This window comes from Ochotona princeps, chromosome X (assembly GCF_030435755.1).
Source record: "Ochotona princeps isolate mOchPri1 chromosome X, mOchPri1.hap1, whole genome shotgun sequence".
NCBI classification, from domain to species: domain Eukaryota; kingdom Metazoa; phylum Chordata; class Mammalia; order Lagomorpha; family Ochotonidae; genus Ochotona; species Ochotona princeps.
Window position 1 is genome coordinate 90,354,680 of NC_080865.1, and position 22,216 is coordinate 90,376,895.

General features: G+C 40.3%; 1 protein-coding gene across 1 annotated transcript in view; it reads right to left on the reverse strand.

The window, feature by feature from the left end:
- Positions 1–311: 311 nt before the first annotated feature.
- Positions 312–22,216, reverse strand: part of LOC101522482 (olfactory receptor 1052-like) — a 37,077-nt gene continuing 15,172 nt past the window's right edge. The window contains exon 3 of the mRNA XM_058659166.1: positions 312–1,240. Coding sequence (XP_058515149.1) covers positions 312–1,240 — 929 coding nt within the window. The remainder of the gene's footprint in view (positions 1,241–22,216) is intronic.

Genomic DNA, 22,216 nt, shown 5'->3' on the forward strand with positions numbered 1-22,216 from the left:
GTAGATATCTTATAATACTTGGTACAATGTAAAGGTTATGGAAATAGATGCCATGCTGCATTGTTTAAGGAGTGATGACAAGAAGAAGTTTGTACACATTTGGTACAGACACACGTTTTTCTCCAAATCATTTTGATCTGTGGTTGGTTGAATCCAAGGATACAGAACTTAAGGATCATTTGTGTATCTAAACATTTTGCCAATCAAATTGGGTTTTTTTAGGCCTCATTTGCACTCAGAGAAAACATTGGATGATGCTGTGAGCCAATCTTCACAGAACACATTACATTCTTGAAATGTGTACTAGAAGTTTAGGAACAGTTCCACAATGTTTTCTGTAGGGCCACTTTCACTTCCTGATTTCTCAAACTGTATATGAGAGGATTTAACAAGGGAATCACCATTGTATAAAACACAGAGACCATCTGATTTCCTGCCTGTGACCCATGTCGAGAGGGCTGCAAATAAGTATACATGGTTGTTCCGTAGTACAGGCCAACAGCAGTCAAGTGGGAAGTACATGTGGAGAAGGCTTTCTGTTTCCCAGAAGCTGAGGGAATTGCCAGGATAGTCATGATAATGGACACGTAGGAGATCAGGATCACCACAATGGACGTGACAAGTGTGAATCCCCCACATCCAACAACCAAGATCTGGGTGAGCCAGGGATCTGAGCAAGCCAGTGCCAGCAGTGGAGGGATATCACAGAAGAAGTGGGGAAGGAAATGTGGTTGACAGAATGACAGTTGTGTGAGTGCAGCTGTAACAGCAATCATGTTCATCAACCCACCAAAGTAGCATCCTGCTACCAAGAAAAGACAGCGACCTCTTGACATGGTGATGTGATAGAGCAGTGGCCTACAGATGGCAACATAACGATCGAAGGCCATGGAAGCCAAAAGGTTGCATTCAGTTGAGGCAAAGATTATGAACAGACTCATTTGGGTCACACATTCAAGGAAAGAAACCTCTTGCAGCTTTGATAGCAAGTTTACCAAGGTCTTTGGAGTTATGGTGGAAGAGAAACAAACATCAAGGAAGGACAGATTCGAGAGGAAAAAGTACATGGGGGTGTGGAGCCAGGGGCTGGTTTTGATAAGGACCACAAGGCCTAGGTTACCCAACACAGTGATCACATAAATGATAAGGAAGGTTCCAAACAGCAGGATCACAAGGCGAGAGTCATCTGTCATGCCAAGAAGGATGAAATCAGCCACCATAGACGAATTTTCCATTGAAACTGGGAGAATTATTCTGGACTAGTTAAAAATTCTCTAGACATTCTTTAAAATGGGGAGACAAGTGAAAACAGAAAAATGTGGTAAGGCACTTCCACTCAAAGCACATTAATCCATGACACTCTTCAGATGTTACTACATTTATATTGTCACTTTAAAGCTCTTCCCAAATAGTATCACCATTTCCTGTGCATAACATGGAAGGCCGAAAAGCTGAAGAAAAAACAATGAAAACAAAAAAGAGGTAAAGGAAACTCATGGAATAAAAGGAGATGAGATTTTAAAAATATAGAGCAAAGGCCCAGTAGAGAAACCTTTATTCAAGTGTTCAATAAGTGATGAGATAACGAAAATAGGTGTCATTCAGAGCTCTAAAAAATCAGTGCCATGGAATTCCAGTTCACTTTCCCTTTCTTCCAAATCACGCCCAGGGAAATATTAGAAATATGGTAATGGGAAGATGATCATAGCAATTTCATTCTTCATGAGCAGTCCTTTTCCTTCATCTTTAGTGCCTGATACATAATAATATCTGAAACAGTAGAAGTCACCAATACTGATGTTTCTGATCAGACAACAGAGGATTTACTGGAACCTTGATTATTTCTTCATATTCAGATTGTAGCAGAAGTCAGAATGTCCCTGAACAAGCAGAGCAAACAAGCGCAGATTTGAAGTCATCATTTGTAACCTGTGAAAGCCCAACCAAAGGACAAAATAACCATAGAAGTCATGCAGTTCCTGGCTGAGCATCACCTAAATGATTCCTTTAACCATGCTTGGGCAAAATAATAAAGCTGCCAAAGGAACTGTGACTGTCACAAGTTCTTATGGAGCAGCTAAGTGTGATCAAAGCTTAAGGTTACACAGTGTTTGGAATCACACAACCGAATGTATAGATTCTGTCCCTCTCTTTCATGATCACAGGTCATTTCAGATGTTGGTTTGCTGCTTCATGCCTATGTCCAGCTCTTACTCTGGGGGAAGCAAGAAACAAGGGAATGGATGGATCCATGTAGATTCTTTTCAATTTATAGAACCTACACTAACTCTGAGCCACTGTGGCTCTCTGGATGACTGTCAGCAAGTGGTGTCTAGAAGGGATTGCTATGTTTGGATAGATGCTGGATAAGGAGACTTCTGGGATCTTTACCAGTTTTGGTTCAAAATAAATCCATGTCTGTTTCAATTCACCAGACAACATAAGTTCTTTACTTGGTGTGAGATCTCTGATTCTGGATCCACATGATTGAATTGGAGCCTTAATTCAGGATATCACTGGCTCTGAGACCTATGACTTCACCTATCTGTGCTTTAAGTTTATAAATAAAAGAAGGATATTGGGCGTAACATGATGGTTCAGTGACTAAATCTTTGCCTTGCATGTGGTGGGATCCCATTTGAGCTCTGCTTCATGTCCCAGCCCCACTTTCCTTCCAGCTTCTTGCTTGTGGTCTAGGAAAGCATTAGAGGATGGCCAAAAACCTTGGGACCTACATCCATGTGGGAGACCCAGAAGAAGCTCCTGGCTCATGGCTTTGGATCAGCTCAGCTCTGGTCATTGAGGCTATTTGGGGAGTGACCCAGCGGATGGAGGATCTTTCTTTCTGTCTCTCCTTCTCTCTGTAAGTCTACCTTTCCAACAAAAATAAATAAATATTTTTTAAAAAGAGAGATAAATTAGTAGGACCTGTGTCCTGAGGCCAAGATGAAGATGAAATGAAATATTAAAATTAAAACACTCGTACTATGTTAAATACTCTCTGAGCTCTTTTTCTCCATTCCTTTACAAGCACTCCCATTTATGTAGGAAAAGACTTTAAAGAGTTCATGAAAAATATGTATTATCAAAAATATGTGTAGATTCCAAAACTTTTTGCATCAAAGTGAGCTTATCCTCTAATTCTGCTTTCCAGAAATTTTTAGCAGTTTGTTTATATTTACCACATTTTGTCTCCCTCTCCATTTCACAAAATGGAAGCAGAGATTATGTGTGCGTGTGTGCATGTGTGCATTATTGTCATTTTAGATGAACAGAAGTGAATTTAGGAGAGATTGGCTGAAGCTTATTCTTTATAACTTTCTCTCACTCATGCACACAGACACACATTTAGACACACATTTAGACATACATTTAGACACACACACACAGAGCAACGGTAAGAAGAGCAAAGGTAGGACGAGTCTTTCCCTGGTGGTATTAATTCACTTTCTTTTGCTCTACCTGAACTGCTGGAGTTAACTCCTGTGTCTGTTGCCCACTCCAGCTCATCAATGCACTAAGAACAACATTCATCAAACTGCAAGCGGGGAGATGAGAGGAGAAAAAACCAAGTTGAATGGAGGTAATGGAAGAACAATGGCTTACGGGGACAAAGTCAGGAGTTCTAGTCTTGGTATTAATGTGCATTGTCATTTGGCTGTGGAAAAACAACTTCTCCACTTTTAGCCTCGGGTATTCTGATTTGGAAAACTGGGAGAAGCAATACGCATATTTTGCCTCTATTGAGGATTGGCGTGAGGATCAGATCAGATAATGAATGTGAAAACGCTCTGTAAACTCTGAAGGATGATACAATACACATGGAACAGATCCCTATTATTATTCTATCATGGGAGGTGGGAGAAGGAGGAGGAACGTGTCAGTCTGAACATTTTCTGTGCCCTGCCCCGCTGCTGCTTACAGAACTATGCTCTTTGTCCTCCCACTTACCCCCTACACACATCTTCTGCTCTGCCTCTCCACTGTGCAGGTGTCAACCTGTGAAGTTTTAAACAAACAACTCTAGGCTGTTCAAATATCTTGTGTTACAAGAAAGACAGGTTTTTAATGTTAGTTTCACGTCCTTGCATCTTCCTGTGCTTGCTTCGGCAGCACAGATACATTCTTACATCATCCTTTAAATGTCCCATTTTATAATAACTCTATTTCTGGGCATCCACATATATTGTAGGTATTCAATAAAGAATACTTGGATGAATAAATGACTTTCTATTAGTCCTTAAAGCATACTGAGGTCTCTTATTAAAGTAAGATCGAATTGCCTTTTCTTCCCAAAGGAAATAAACATAGAAAATTAAGACTTTACAAAGGAAATAATTTGATACTGCTATCCATACATGCCACTACATTAACTAGTGAACAAGTTTATTAATATTTTGATTAATGTGTCTTGGATATTTACTTCTTGGAAATAAACTCTTTTTGTTGAAGAAGTGGCCTTTCATAATTTTTAAAAGATGCATTTATGTATTTGTCGCCAGGGGAATTTATGTTCATAATATTGGTTGTTTTAAAATGCTTACTTTCTATTTTATAAATTCCTCAGCTTAGTTTACGGTATTTTAAAAATAGCCTAACATTTGCAATCTAAATAAATGTTCATCTAATTTTGTATTAGATAAAATTTCTTATTAAAGGCAAGGCTTTCACAAGTTCATATATTCCAGTCAATTGAATTCCAGACTAGTAAAGAGAAGTACAAAAAGGTGAAATGACTTGTCTAAGCTCTTGCAATGAATTAGTGGCTGAGCTGGTGTGGAATTCTAGAACTTCTGACCTGATCCTTTTCATAATGCCATCTGCCTTTCTTCTCAACTTGTTTGCTGAAGTCATTCTGGGGGAAATTTTCACCTTTGGTGAATTTGTCCTTCCAATAACAGATGAAAGGTCATTTGTTGACACTGTATTTGAACCACATAATCTTGAGCAAATTACTTGCTCCTTTGGTCCTAGTTTCTCCATCAATAAAATGAAGAAGCTAGACTAGGTGGTCTCTGAGGCTATTTCCAAGGTTGAATTCTGATTTCCCATGAGTGTGGGAGTCATACCATACACAGATCACTATTGATTCTCAGTATCTGATAGAGAAAACATGAAGGAACAAATTTCTGTGATTCCATGGCTCTATGTCAGATAAACCACTTTTTAAAACAGTTGTCTTCTCAGCCCTCATAGTGCCAGAAATGTCATGTTATCATTTGGTCTCCATGAGCAGGCAAAGTGTTCCAAATCTCTGTCTTCCATCTCTTTACCGAAACTTACCAGGCAAAGTTATTGGGCAAAAACACACAACAAAGTAGTTAAGAGATTCTCGAGGTGTGTCAATTTGAGTCCTAGCTCCAATTTCCAATTCTAACTTCCACTGACGCTCGCCCTGGGAACCAATAAATGATGGTAGTTAGATATCTGACATTCACAGGAAGACCTACATTGAGTTTTGGGTTTCTGGCTTTGGCAATGTCTGAGCCACAGGTCTTGCAAGCATTTGGAGAGCAATCCAGTGGAAAAAGACATCTCTGTGTGTATCTGTCTCTCTACCTTTCAAATGAGTGGAAAAAAGAAAAAGAAGAAAGAAAATTGCCTAATGTAACTGGCTGTATCACAAGTTAAATAAGAAAATATAGATAAAGTATTTAATAGATATATAGGTGTTTAGAAATGTTGCTTTGGGTCTGGTGCAGTGGCCTAGCAGCTAAAGTCCTCATCTTAAACACACCGGGATTCCATATGGGTGCCAGTTTGTATCCCAGTGGCCCTGCTTGCTATTCAGCTCCCTGCTTGTGTCTTGGTAAAGCAGTCGAGGACGGCCCAAAGCCTTGGGACCCTGCACCCATGTGGGAGACCCAAAAGAAGCTCCTGGCTCCTGGCTTTGGATTGGCTCAGCTCCTCCTGTTGCGGATGCTTGGGGAATGAATCATTGGACAGAAGATCTTCCTCTCTGTCTCTCCTCCTCTCTATATGTCTGATTTTGCAATAAAAATAAATAACTCTTTTAAAAAGAGAAATGTTACTTTGTCTCTTTTTAAAAATGTGTTTTTGTTGCATGATTCAATTTATGTGAAATGCCAAGAAATAGGAAAATTAATAGGCATTGCAAGTTGATGAGTGGTTTCCAGGATCTTGAAACATGGTGCAGGGAAATGGTGGCATGGGAATTTTTTGTGTGTGTGTGTGGCTGATGAAACTATTCTAAGACTAATGATGGTTATGGTTGTACAACTCAAAATATATTAAATGATGAATTTGTGCATTTCAGAATATGTGAGTTATAGAGTACATGAATTATATCAAAGACAACTGTTACCCCTAAATCATGATCGATACAGGAGAAAAATTGTCCATTATGTACCAGTCATCCTTGGCTGCACCTATATCCTTCTATTGACCTACAACTGAGTCCTGATAAGCACTGGATGAGATCATCAATTTAAAAGTATTTTTAAAAATTTTACTATGACAAAAGAAATGTATTCAAAGGAAATGTAAAATCATAATTGGGAAAATAAAGAAAGACGTGTAAGTGGAAAGAGACCTCCTGTCTGGCTGGCAAGGCTAAAACATAGGAAAGATGACATTCTTTAAGTTAATGCACTGATTTAATGCAATATCAATTAAACATTTTGTAGGATATTTTACAGAGCCTAACAAATTTATAGTGAAGTTAAGCTCAAAGACTAAGAGGACAAGAACACTGTGTATTAAGTAATGATGCTAGGTAGATTCTCGGATTTTAAAGTTTACTAAAAACTTTACATATTAAAGGAGTATTTAGCATTGGACTAGAAGCAAAGAATGACCAAGAAAATAGCTTGTGTTGGAGGGAGAAAGCGATACTCTTACAAAAAATAACCTCCAGACCATAAATAGCATACTAACAAATTCCAGAAAACTATTACTAAGGAGAAAAGTGGATTTTTGTATGTAACTCACATCATAGCCTTCAAATTCCAGATGTATCAAAAAGTCAAACATAAAAATCAAATCTGGGAACCTAGGAAAATAGAGCAGCTTTGTTAGTGTGGCTATTGTGGCCACTGAAAAAAATAAGGCGTCATTAAAACCAGAATGATGTGCTCAGAAACAGGATGATGTGTTCAAATGTATGACTAAAAATCTCTTACACACTGTACTATAATGAAATTAACATCTAAAAAGAAGTCATTAAAAGGGAAACTCACACAATGAGCAGAATTTTTCAAATGCCTCAGTCAAAGCATATAAAGAAATAATACAACATATGATATTAATGTCAGAAGCTCACCTGATACTTTTTTTAATAAATTGAATTGATAGCATGCCCATTAGTAAACACATTGAGAAGTTGATTACACGACAAATACATAACTTCATGAAAATATAAACTGAAACACAACTTTACCTGACTTGGTATATATGTATTCAATAAAAACCACTATTAGGAAACAAGTCACCATGCATATTGCTAGTGGCAATGTATATTTCTGGAATATGCTACACAATGTGTAACTGGTTTCTGCCTAGGCAATTCCATTTGCAGGAATATACCCCAAGGATATAATCTAAAATAATTGAAAATATGCAAAATATTCATTGCATCACTGTATAAATATTCATGAAGAGTATATATACATATCTTTAAATCATCATGCTTGAGGGATTCATTTACATGTAAAGACCCAGTTTCTACCCTCAAGGAACCTTAGTACAGTAGGGAAGGCAATTGTACATGTAGTAAATTCTTTCATAAAAATAAAAGCTGAGAGATACAGGAGCAAAGAAGGAGGGATGGTTTTATTCCAGGGGAGGAGAGAAGAGTGAGAGTGGGGAGAAGAAAGTTCTCAAGGAGAGGCAGATGGGGTACGGTGCATAGCCCTTGAAAAAAGGTTTCATAAAGGTTGGGAGTGGTAAAAGGAAAATGAAAATTTTTGAAAAACAAAATCCAAATATCCAATAACTAGGGACTGGCTAAGAGATCATTGATTATTAGGAAACTGAATGACAGTGCAGTCACCAGAAACTGGTAATGGTGACACATCACCAAGTTACCTAAAAGCATGACCATGCTTTCAGCAGGTCAGATAGGCACGCAGAGGGATGGATATCCCACAGTGCTGGATTCCCTAAGGTTACTAAAGTTACACAATTGAAAAAAAGTCAGCAATACAATATAAAGGTACGTGCTAGATCGAACCCACCAGCATTTGATCTGGTCCATCTCTGGGACTACCACGTCAAGTTTGGAAGGACTGTGGCAGTTGGGTTCCCACAGTGCTTTCCGGAAAGTTTAGATTGGGAGTTGTTTAAGCAGGGGGCTGGATCTGGCATGCTCCGATCTGCTACAAACAGAAGTCTTTCATAGATGTGCTTCCTCCCCTTCCTTCAGCCTCCCCAACCCCCCCTCCGCCCCGCCACTCAACCTGAGTTCACTAAATCCTCTTCTATTTCAACAAAGCAATCACAACTCTCAGTGTCCAAAATCCCTGAGTAATGGGACGGGAGTTAGAAGGACTCAGAACATCTGTCTTGTTTTACTAAGTCTACTGACAAGGAAAAAGCAAAGCACCAGAGACTGGGAACCTTGGTTTATGTAAGCTTGGAATTCATCAGCTCTGATTTCTGCCTACTACATTCTTACCCAAATTTATGGTGTGTTCTCTCTGCAGACATAAAATAAAAATGTGAAAAGCAATTTAGAGTTACTCAAAGAAAAACTTGTCTCTGTGCCTGAAGTTTTTTTCAAGTTATAGGCCCCAGGCAGTCACATCAAAATAGATCAGTTTTTATTGTATGGCCAGATCAGTACCTCTCAATGAAAGGGCTTGCCTCACTTTTCACTCCCTTACACTCTGTGTGATTTCACGAAAATACGCAAGGTGGCTATACTCACCTGCAAATTTTGGTTCTTTCCCTTTTTGCTTCTAAGCAGACCTTCGGCATTTCACTCAACCCATCCAATTGTTTCTTCTGAGAAGATAAAGACCATTAGCTCCTGGGACTCCTCTACATATAAATGGCTACACACGCAATTCACATGGTGTGATGCAGAATCATTCTCTCCTGAGGGACTCTGAAGCTAACCTGAGAGCTTCTGTGTAAAGGGACTCTTTCCTTAGTGTCTTAAGCTTGTGCAAATAACAACGACAAAAAAACAGGAACAACATCAACTCCTTCGACTAATTTTTTTTTCAGCCAGATGTCACTCAGTTGCATTACAACCATTCTCTTGTCCTAATTCCCCTTGGAGGCTAGTAGGTCAGTGACAGCACGCATGTATACCTCTGTGCTGATTAGTATAGGGTCACATTTTCAGGCCACTGTTTAAAAAGAACTATGAGATTATAAGATGGGCCCTGTGACCTAAATCTCTCCTTGTATCTGCCCTGATCCCATATGGGTGCCAGTTCATGTCCTGGCTGCTCCATTTCCCTTTCAGCTCCTTGCTTGTGGCCTGGGAAAGTAGTAGAGGATGGCCTAAAGCCTTGGGACTCACGTGGGAAACCAGGCAAATGCTCCTGGCTTCTGGATTTGGATTAGTTCAGCTCCAGCCATTGCAGCCACTTGGAGAGTGAACCAGCTGATGGAAGATCTTTCTGTCTCTCCTCTCTGTAAATCTGACTTTCCAATAAAAATAAATAAATAGATCTTTAGAAAAAAATATGGGTCCTGGCCTAAGTTCTAACATTTGCTGGATGTCTAACTTTCAACTAATAACACCCCTTTTCTGGTCTTCAGTTTCTTCATATGTGAAATATCATATTAGTCAGATTATTTATAGGGGACCTTTTCTACTTCTAAGATTCAGTGATTCAAAGACAATTGACATGTTTCTGAAGCAGCCTGTACATGATACAGTCTCAATGAATGATATCACTGTTAGCTGCTTTATAGGCCAACACACTATTACATTATGCCGAAAATATACATGTTAAATATTTATATGCACTCTTTTTAGACCTCAAAATAAACATGGATCTTCTCCCCTTACTCAATCTGAATAGATCAGTAACAGTATAATTATGATATCAGAAGTTTGATTTTGCATATAAGAGAAATTATCTTAGATGAGCATTCCAAAAACAAACAGTGAGTTAATGACAGAGCGCAAATAAAATCCAGAACACTTCATGTCCAGATTGGTAGATGTTCTCTATGAACTGTGATATAAGACAAAATTAATAGTGATGTTTTATTCTCTCCATGGCATAGTTAACTCTACATTAAGAGGAAAATAGCATACTGTAACTTTGAGTAACTCATGCTAAAACTTTTTTATTTTGAAGAAAAAGAGCAAATTAAAATAATTGAGCACTTGAGGAAGCTTCAGAGCAAATTAATGTCACCATTTGTTTCTCATACCTCCTCTTGTCTCTCTCCAAGTTAGCCTGACCATTTGAGCAAAGTACTCCAGAAAGCTGTGAGTCATCCTTAGCATCCTAATGCCTCCTGTTTTTATCATTTCTTCCCTTAACAAAAGATAACCAAATCTTTCTAACTTAATGTTCAAAACTCTTTTTGATTCTGATCTGCTAAGATTTGGATGTCTCCTCCAAGACTCATGCTGAAATTAATTGCTATCAAACTAATGGACCTTCTTGAGGTGATTAGGTCAAGATATCTGCCCTTGTGAATGGATTAATGCAGCTTCTTGGAAATGGGCTAGTTATTGTGCAGAGTGGCTCCTTTGATGAAAACGATAAATTCAGCCCCATTTTCCTTCCTCTGTCTCAAGCATGTTCTCATGTCTTCTGCAATGCTATGACTCAGCCAGAGGATTCTCATTAGATGTATCTCTCAGTCTTGGACTCCCAGCCCCCAGAATCATGAGCCAAATAGACTATGATCGTTTATAATTTACCTAGTCTGCAGAATTCTCTTAGAATGGCAGAAAATGGACTGGGAGAAGGTCAGCTCTTCCTATCTGCTCTTACAGGTCACAACCATTTCTCAGCTGGGTTACTACAACAATTGTTAACAAATATTCATTTGGGCTTTCCATATTCCGCTAGAATCAGTGTGCTATATAAGTGTATACACACACGCATATATAGCGCATATATATGTATATATTTATAGATTGACCTTTTAAAGTAAAAAAGTCAAGATTGAGATTGTATGTACTATTTTTAATATATCTTGTGCACATTTCCATCACTAATGATTGCATTTTCCTTTGGCTAGTTTGCTGCATATATGTTTTGGCTTTTCCCTAAAAATGCTATCACATTTTATTGCTATAAATAGCTTTTCTAACTGTTCTAAATAATAAATTGCATGTGACTAACTTATTTACCTACTATGTACTAAGAATTTATTACACCTTAGGCATTAGTGATACATAATGAGCAACACAATGTCTCTATTCCTGTAAGTATGCATACCAGTTCACAGAGACAAATAATAAATGTAGAATGTGATGAACGTTTCAGAATAAGAACATTAACTTTCATGATGAAAGATAAACAAGGATGTTCATTTATAAAAAGTAGATTAGAATCATGTTTATTTGCAAATGACATTTCAGAGGTATAAATCTATAAAGAAAAAAACAAAAAACAAAAACCCTCCAAAAAAGAAATGGTGTAAGGATAGCCACATTTTAGGAATAGGAAAATAGAAACGAAAATATTAACCAATTTCCTGACCCAAGAAAGCTGAATCGTAAAGCAGTACTGAGCCAATGAAGAAGACTATTTGCACCAGTGAATTCTCACAAGGTTCAGAAATTGGCAACATCAGGTACCTTTGTGAGTGCGAAAGTGGAACTTAAAATACCAACAGTGTTGGAAGATGATTTGCGGCCCTCTGCCCTTCAGCCCACTTTATTCTTCACAGCTGGGTAACTTCTGCACATAACTTCTCATTCACAGATGACTAGATGTTTTTCTTGAGATTAAAACATTGTTTGGACTGGATGTCACATACAGAATTGACTATGAGATTAAGCGAAAAGCTGGCTTTGTACTACATTTTGAGATCACAGACCATCCTCTCCTATGTGGCTCCTATAGTCAAGGCTTACATACCTCCTATGGATTATTAGAAAATTAGTTTTGAGAGAATTGGACTGCAGTTACAGAAATTTTTGTAATGATAATTAAAACTTCACTGAAGTAAGAGATTCAGTCTCATAATGAGGTTCATCATGACAAAAGTCTAAGGATTTGTTTTGTGTCCCACTCAAATAAGAGTATAAGGAAACATTCAAAAAGTCTAAGACATCTTTTTAAAAAATGATTTCGCAATAGTAGGAGATAAAAACAAGGAAAAAATCTCTGGAAACGAGATGAGCACTTAAAAGTCATTAAGTTGATCAGAAATATAATATGGTAATATACTCTCTACAAAACTAGAAAAAATAATTTCAAAATTTATAAGGAAACAAAATGTTCCAAATAGCCAAAGCATTATTTAACAACAAAGACAGAATTGGAAGCATTAGAATACCAGATTTTAAGACATACTACAGGGCTATTGTAACCAAAACTGTGTGGTAAGCACAAAAGTAAACATATAGACCAATGAAACAGAATAGAAACATGAGAAATAAATCCAAGCATCTACAACAAACTTATCTTTAAGAAATGTGCTGAGAACATTCCCAGGAGAAAGGACAGTTGCTTTAGTATGTAATGTTAAGAACATTGGATTTCCAAATGCAGAAGTTTGAAACAATATCCCTAATTTGTCCCTTATACAAAAATAAACCCCAAATAGATGAAGGTTGCAAATTTAAGACCAGAAACTATCGAACTATTAGAAGAAAACAAGGGTGAACATTCCAAGACATTGCCAGAGGCAGTAAATATTTGAATAAAACTCCAAAATCATAGGCAATACAAGCAAAATTGGACAAATGGTATTATATCAATCTATGAAATTTCCTGACAGCAAAGCAAACAATTATGACATTGAAGAAACAACCAACTTAATGGAGGAAGATAGTCGCAAACAATGCATCTGACAAATGACTGACTTCCAGAATATGTAAAGAGCTGAAAAAATCCAGCAAAAATGAACAATCCAGTTAAGAAATGGCCAAAGAACATAAATAGTTTTCAAAAAGAGAAAGATAAATGGGCAGAAGACCAGGAGAAAATACTGAGGATCACTTACCATCAGGGAAATGCAGTAAGTACCCCGGATGAGGTATCATTTCACTCCCCTTGGGTTGACTGTTATCCAAAAGTCAAAAAATAACAAATGCTTGTCAAGCTATGGAGAAAAAGTAGCCTTAATACACTATTGATAGGAGTGAAAATTAATATAACTGTTATTTAAAACAGTGTGGCAATTCCTCAGGGGGAAAAAATAACTGTGTCATATGACTCAGTCATCCAGTTTCTGGTAATAAAGGCAGTGAAATCAGCTCATGGAAGAGATACTTGAATTTCCATATTTACTGAAGCAAAATTCTCATTAGCAAAGATAGGGAAACAGCTTACATGTCTTCCAACAGATGATTAGATAAAGAAATGATGGTATATATACACGATGGCGTACTGCTCACTAATGAAAAAAGAATGACCTGGTTTGATGGTTCAGTGACTAAATCCTCACCTTGCACATGGCAGAATCACATATGGGTGCCAATTCATGTCCTGGCTACTTCATTTCCCATCCAGCTCCCTGCTTGTGGCCTGGGAAGGCAGTCAAGGATAGCCCAAAGCCTTGGGACCCTGCACCTGTGTGGGAGACCCGGAAGAAACTCCTGGCTACTGGCTTCAGATCGGCTCAGCACTAGCTGTTGTGGCCACTTAGGGAGTGAACCAGTAGATGGAAGACCTTTCTCTCTGTCTTGCTTTCTCTCTGTGAACATGCCCTTCAAATAAAAATAAATAAATCTTTCAAAATTTTTAAAGAATGAAATCCTGACATTGAAAACAAAATTAATAGAACTGGAGTTTATTATGCAAAGTGAAATAAGTCAGACATGTAATGACAAATTCTACATGATTTGTCTCATATGTAGATGTTAGTACATATAGAGCTTGTATAAAAATATATGGATGTCATATTATTTGATATGTAAATCATTATAAAAATAAACATTGTCTTCACTAAGTTAAACCTTGTATATAACAATATGCCATTCTTTCTTCACCTAATGAACATTGACATGAATCCCAAATTATGTAATATTAATATACCCACTTTAAAGAAAACTCGTATTTGTATGTATACAGTATCAACATATGAACTGAATATAGAGCTAGGTTAAGAATTCTTAAATCTCAAAAGGTAAATAATTATAATTTAAAAGTAAGTAAGTAAAAGAAAAGATTGTACTCATTGGAAAAGAACAATAGATTGCTAAAAAATTAACTTTAAAGTGCTCACAAATATTTTAAGACAGTAGAAATTAAATTTCAATAACAGTAATGGAAAATCAAGTTGAGAAATTCTTGCAAAATACAGGCCAAAAGAACCCTAAAGTAATAGAAAATAAGAGAGAAAACATTTTTTTTTCATTTTTTTTCTTTTTATTGTATTGTTGTTGACAATCTTTACATAGTTAATTACAGTTAAAGGAAAAAGAAGAAAAGAAAAGAAAGAAAAAGAAAGAAAAAAAAAAGGTTCAGGGGGATAGGAAAGTGGGTAATGCTATTATGTCCATATTGTTTCCATCATGTATCTGAGGTAAAGGGGGATATTGAGGGAGAAGCCCCACCCGGTTTCCCGCCCACCCCAAGTCCCGGATGTGGGGCATGCTCTGAGATATGTGCTCAAGTGGTGTTAATAGTTCTCCAGTTATGAATCGCTGCCAGTTTCGCTCGATGAGGTCGTCCACTGATTGATATGGGCCATCATAAAGTCTCCGTTTGCCCCATAATTTGCTGCCAACATATAGCTGAGATGAATGATTGACCTGTTCTGTCTTCTGTCTTTTCTTGGTTAGAGTTCTGAGTCCAGCAATTCGATTGGGGAAATCTCCAAAGATACTTTGAGGTATTCCCAGATTAGTTTCTTGTATGTTCTAGCAAGCACAGGGCCCGGCACAGTCCATCACCCCGATCAGCTGGTGGTTGCAATTGCTGTGTTGGTTCTGTTTTCAGTCCCGAGTTGCACTGGAACCAGTGGGTGTTGCAGTCCAGTCTGGTTCGGCCCTTACATCAACCAGTGGGAGCTGCAGCCTAGTCGGGGCGACCCACAATAACCCCCACCAGGCCCGCCCCCTACCCTGGTTTGCTAGTATGTGTAGCAGAAGACCAGTCTGTCCCCCATCCCATTTGGCTCTGGTACTTATCAATGGGTATTAAAGCTTAGTTCTATCTAACCAACTCAACCATCCAGCCCTCACAGATGTTGTTGAGTGCCTCTCTATCTAGCCATCCCAGCCCCCGTCCTAGTTTTCATGCCCTACCACGGGAATAGTGACCCAAGAAGGGGGAACCCACTTTTCCCTCCCAGGCCTCTCTGTCCTGGTTTATGCACTCTTTAGGTGGTCCTGTGATTTGACTCGACAGAATTAGTCCCCAGTGCCAGCTTCTACCAGCTGATGCTGCGGCCCTGATCTAGTCCACATGAGGCGCACAGGTGTTATAGCCTTGCTTAGTCGTGTCTGTCTCTATCCCAGCCAACACTCTCCAGTGGGAGCAGCTGACCGGCGAGGGGACGAGCCCCTTAATCCCCCCGCCAACTCTGCCCCTTCCTTCCTGGATCTCACGTGTGCTGGATGGGTGCTGCATTCATATCCAGTACAGGCAACCACGCCCTGGCATTCCATAATGTGTACTGGTTTTGTCGCAACCAAACCCGGCCCATCCCATACTCTGTTCTGGTGCTCAGATTTGCCAGTGGTTGACATGAACTGATTCAGCCTGGTCTGCCCCCGACCCATGCCAAATGTATGCCAGTGGGAAACTTTCCATGGCCTATTCTGGGCTGTTTCCTATCATGCTTCTTGCGCTTACCTGCAGGGACTGTGTCCTGCCAGAGGAGTTGCCCAGGCTCCTCCATCAGAACCCCTCCCAATGCCAGATTTTGCGCTTGCCAGGGGGTTCTTGAGCCAATCCTACTCAGTTCACCTGTCCTAGCAGGAACAGTGGTTTTTCCTGGCTGGCTTTCACCCCATTCTGGTTCTTGTTGTTGGATGTTTCAGCCCAGCCATGGCTCGTCCATACCCACATACAGCTCACACATGGCTCAGAAGAGGAGTGAGACCCAGCCTAGTCAGTCCCACATCTACCCTGGTTGTCCATAACACCAGATGGTGTTGGGATCTGAACCGGCCTGGTGCATCCAATCCCAGCCCACACTAGTGCCTCGGGTGACTACAACTGTTTCCTAGATAGAACACAGCCCCCATTCCAGCACATACACTCCTTGGTGGGAGCCTCATTCCAGTTTTGGTGTCCCCTTACCTCCCAGATTAGGCCTGTTCCTAGCCGTAAATCACGCACCTGACCGTGGTTGCTCTGAGGACCATTAGGTGCAAGCCTCAAGTTCATTTGGGATTCCCTCATTGCCAGCATTCTGTTTCCTCCATTTTGATTGAAGGGGTCCCCAAAGAGACTTTGAGGTGTTCAGAGGTCAGGTTACTAGCAAGCACAGTGCTTCACGCCCCAAGCACTGTGGGTTCAGGAGGGAGCCTCCCAGGCAGCAGGTCAATGAACCAAAAGTCAAAATCTCTCTGGTCCGGTGGCCAGCAGGCGGAGCCTGGCGCCAAATGGCGCACTGGCCGCCCTGAAGCAGCTCCCCATGTGTACGTGGTAGCTACTGTGTGTTCCCAGGCTTGAGGCGTGGCCATCCCAAGGCCCCCCCGGCAGGCAGCAAGGTAGCTGCCTGCCGGAGGTTCAAGTCCTTGGGCCCCAGTCCCACCCTTTCTGGCTCCTCCCCCCAGCTCCAGCCACATGGCGAGCAGTAGGGGAGGCCCAGACTCGCTACACAGACCCCTGGGACTCACCCAGAGAAGGGGTAGCCATCGAGGTTCCGGCAAATCTGGGAGCAGCTCCCCACGTGTACGTGGTAGCTACTGTGTGTTCCCAGGCTTGAGGCGTGGCCATCCCAAGGCCCCCCGGCAGAAGAGAGAAAACATTTTTAATGAAAGATTTATTGTATTTATTTGAAAGTCATAGTTACATACAGAGAGTGAAATATAGATGAGAAAGATGTTCCATTCAATGGTTCACTTCCCAAATATCTACAACTGCCAGGGCTGAACTAGACTGGAGTCAGGAGCAAGGATCCAGGAGCTTCTTCCCACTCTTCCACATGGGTGCAGCATCCCAAGGTCTTGGGGCATCTTCTGCTGATTTTGCAGGCCATAAATAGGGAACTGAGTGGGAAAGTGGAGTAGCTGGGACTAGAACTGGCACCTATATGGGATACCAGCATTACAGACAGTGTGTACCTGATATGTCACAACGCCAGCCATTAAAGAAAATGTTTTGTAAAACTTAGAGGATCGGAAGTGGATATTTAGCCTAATAGTTAAGATGGACATGCTTCAAATTGGAGTACCCTAATTGGATTCCCAGCTCTGGCTCCTGGCTCCAGATTCCTGCTAATGCATACTCTGGGAAGCAGGAGAGATGACTCAAAAGATTAGGCATCTGCCATTAATGTAGGAGAAATGGATTGTATTCTTAACTCCAAGCTTCACCCTGTGCCCAGCTTTGCCCATTGTATTTAGGGGAGTAAAACAGTGGATTGAAACTGTCTGTTGGTCTATCATTTATCTGTCGTTTATGTGTCTATCACCTCTCTCTCTCTCTCTCTCTCTCTCTCTCTCTCTCTCTCTCTCTCTTTCTCCTTCCCTAAAAATACAATAACTTTAAAAATACAATCAGGGCCCTGACGAGATGGCCTAGCGGCTAAAGTCTTCTCCTTGAACACCCCTGGGATCCCATATGGGTGCCAGTTCTAATACCGGCTGCCCCACTTCCCATCCAGCTCCCTGCTTGTGGCCTGGGAAAGCAGTCGAGGATGGTCCAAAGCCTTGGGATCCTGCACCCACGTGGGAGACCTGGAGGAAGCTCCTGGCTCCTGGTTTCGGATCATCTCAGCTCCAGCCATTGCGGCCACTTGGGGAGTGAATCATTGGACAGAAGATCTTCCTCTCTGTCTTTCCTCCTCTCTGTATATCTGTCTTTCCAATAAAAATAAATAAATCTTTAAAACATTCAATCAGAAGATCAAGCAAAGTGGTCTAAGTCTAGGAGTAATAGGCTTCTTAAACGAGAACAGAGAAAATGAAAGTGGGGTGATCATGAAGTAATATATTCAAAGAAAATTCCTAGAGCTGGAGAAACAGTTTCCAGATCAGAAGAGATAATAAAATTTCTAACAAAAAGTAGGTCCACACTAAGGTTCACCATGTTAAAATTTAAGAATGTTGGAGACCAATGGATTATTTGGAATAATGGTGATCGAAAAGTAAAGATGAGGAAGGGCCCCAACCGGACCATAATTGCATGACAATGTGTGTCACTATAGCCAACACATCGATTTCTTTCTATGCTACTCTAAAAGGTCATCTAATGCGCAAAGATTTCCCTTATCTCCATTGTTTCTTTTTTGTGCAATTCACTATAAGAAACATCAAATAGTTCATGAAATAAGAAATTAAAAAAGAATTTGCATTTCCATGAACTTTTTGAAGACCTTCTAAAATTATCTTTTCTATGGAGTAATGCAGTAGCCTATATATAACTGAGATCTCTGCTTTTGTTCTGATCCTCTGTAGCCCATTCTCTAGATAACAGCCAAAAGCATTTGCAACATGTGACCAAGACCTGTTTTCTCCTCCTACTATTCCAATTACTTTTGGGGATATTTTTGTATTACTTATTTTTGCTTTTAAAAAAAGATTCATCTGTTTTACCTGAAAGTGAGAGTTACTCAGAGAGAAAGCTTCCATCCGCTGTCTTCTTGGCCTGGCTGGACAGTTGCTTTCCTCACCACGATCTGACTTGGAGTGGGGTGGGGCTTGGAGCCTGCTTTGGCACCCATTCTGATAAAAGCACTGATATCATCATGATGGGACTACCCTCAAGACCTCTCGTAGCCACAGTTATCTTCCAAAAGCCCCAAGATACAAATGCTATGACGTGCTAGTAGCTGATGTTTAGGGATTCAACATATATCATTTGGGAGGGGGGAGTGGGTACAAAAAACTTCACAGCAGTAACAAAAGTGCAAAAAGGCAAAATTGCTGATTAGACTACTGGGAGATTCAATTGACTAGCTAAAGTCCATAATCAGTTGTCTTTTACTCTGATGGAACTATATAACATTTGTTCACGATGGAATTCAGAGGTAAGTTCATTTAGGCACATAATATTTTTTTCTTTTTTTTCTTTTCTTTCCTTTTCTTTTTTTTAAACTTTGTTTATTTATTTATTTATTTATTTTTGACAATCTTGACATAATTAGGGTAAAAAAGTTCAAGCACTACAGGAAGATGGGCAAGACAATTAGTTCCATATTGTTTCCTTAATATCTGATGTAAAAGGGGATTTTAAGGGAGAAGCCCCACCCAGTCTCCCACCCACCCTTCCCAGGTCCCTGATGTGGGGCATGCTCTGAGGGTCTTGCTCAAGTGGTTTTGATAGTTCACCAGTTATGAATTGCTGCCACTCCCACCACTCCAAGCACTATGAGGTCGTTGGAGAATCCACTGATTGACATAGTCCATCATAGGGTCTCTGTTTGCCCAGTATTTTCATTGCCAACATATAGCTGAGGTGGTTGATTGACTTGTTCTGTTTTCTGTCTTTTGATGGTTAGAGTTCTGAGTCCGAAAGTTCGATTGCGGGGATCCCCAAAGAAACTTTGTCTGAGTTGTTCTCAGACCAGATTCTTGTATGTACTAGCAAGTACAGGGCCCGGCCTAGTCCATTGCCCCATCAGCTGGTGGTTGCAATTGCTGGGTTGGTTCTGTCTCCATCCCTGTCTTCCACTGGAACCAATGGATGTTTGCAGTTCAGCCTGGTTCTGCCCAGCACACACTCGGCCTTCACATAAACCAGTGGGAGCTGCAGCCTAGTCGAAGCGCCCCCTAATAACCCCCACCAGGCCCGCCCCCTACCCTGGTTTGCCAGTATGTGTGGCAGACTAGTCCAGTCTGTCCCACATCCCCTTCTGCTCTCATACATGTCAATAGGTATTAAAACCTTGTTCCAGCTAACCAGCTCAACTATCCAGCCTTCATGGATGTTGTTAGGTATCTGTCTAGCCACCCCAGACCCTGTCCTAGTTTTCGTGCCCTCCCGTGGGAGTGGTAACCCAAGAATGAGGAGCCCACTACTTCCCTCCCAGGCCGCTCCCACTCCCGGATTATGCACTCTCCAGGTGGTTCTGTGATTTAACTTGACAGAATTAGCCCCCAGTGCCAGCTTCTGCCAGCTGATGCTGCGGCTAAGCCCCAACAACCCTCACCCACTCTAATTGTAGATTGCACCAGTAGGAATAATCAGCCTAGCTTAGTTTTTCCCTGATCTGGTCCACATGAGGTGCATAGGTGTTGTAGCCCCCTGCCTAGTCTACCCCCATCCCAGCTCACGCTCTCCAGTGGGAGTAGCTGTCCAGCAAGGAAACCACCCCTTATTCCCCTGCCGGCTCTGCCCCCTCCCTTCCTGATTCTCACGTTGCTGGTTGGGTGTTATGTTCACATCCGGCACAGGCAACCTCACCTTGGCATTCCATATTGTGCACTGATTTTTGTCGTGACCGAATCTGGCTTGACCCACACTCTGTTCTGGCGTTTGGAATTTGCCAGTGGATGACGAGAACTGATTCATAGGCACATAATATTTTTAAGGCCATAGGATAATATGCATTTTTCAGGCACAGATTGATGGCCTATTGTATAAATCTTGTAGTATGTCATTCTTTATCACTAGTTTGACAAAACCAATAGCTTTAACATCTTACTATGTATTGAATAATTTTCTATTTATTTTTCCTATACATATTTTGCCATATTTATTTCTGTGTACATTATGGTTTGTTTCTCTTTTAAATGGAGTCATTAGAAATCAAGTTATTGGGGCCTGGAATGATACCCTAGTGGCTAAATCCTCACCTTGCATCCATTGGGATCCCATATGGACACAGGTTCCCTGTTTGTGGCCTGGGAAAGCAATAGGGGATTGCCCAAAGCCTTGGGACCCTGCATCCACGTGAAAGAGCAGGAAGAATCTCCTGGCTCCTGGCTTTGGACCAGCTCAACTCCAGGCATTGCAGCCACTTTGGGAATGAACCAGTGGACCGAAGATCTTTCTCTCTCTCTCTCCCTCCTTCTCTCTCTCTCTCTGTATATCTGTCTTTCCGAAAAAATAAAAAAATAAATAAATCTTAAAAATATGTATTTTTCATGAACCTTTTTGGAATCCCCATGCGCTTATATATTCATCACTCAACTCTCTAGTGTACTACACTTCGGAGCCACTCATTATGAGACAAATATAGACTGTCATATCCTCAAATCATTCAAAGGTAAATAGGAAAGTGTTTTTCTTTAACAGGTTAGAAATTCAACATTTAGCTTAGAGAAGTCCTAAGTTCAAAGCCACAGTGAAAACAGACTCCAAACCATACTGGGAACATATAGGTCATGTTTTCCATTTTAAGGCTTTTCCAAGTGAAGATTTTGTTATTATTCCAAGAGACTCAAACCTTAGTTTGCTTCTTAATGAATTCAACAAAAGTCTAAAGCTTGCTCAAACACTCGGTCACTGTGGCCCTCACAGTGTACACTTCAATTATGTCTTTCGGAAATGATAGGAACGTAACTAAAAATCAGGAAGACCACTCCCCTTCAGAAACCTTCAAATATCATTTCTGAAGGATTATCATGTGTACTTGTTCCCTTGGCATTTCAGGTAGCAAAATTTCAGCCTTTCTCAAGCCAATCATAAGCTTGTAAGCACTTTGTTCATATGCCAGCTGTCTTTAAGAACAGTGTGCTCCCTAAGAGCCACACGGCAATAAATATTACTTAACAGACCAATAATTCCATGCCGTAATTGAAAAACGCCAAGATTAGTTCTGAGACTGAAATACTGACTAGGAAAGGATCTCAATAATCTCGTGATTGTTAAACATGTATGAGGGTAGGAAAGGTCCCCTTTCCAAATCTCAAGCCCTCCCAGGAGTATATTTTGTGAAGACATACCTATTTCTTTAAAAGGCAGAGTTACAGAAGTTACAGAGAGGGAGGGAGGGAGGAAGGGAGAGAGAGAGAAAAAAAAAGAGAGAGAGAGAGAGTATTTTC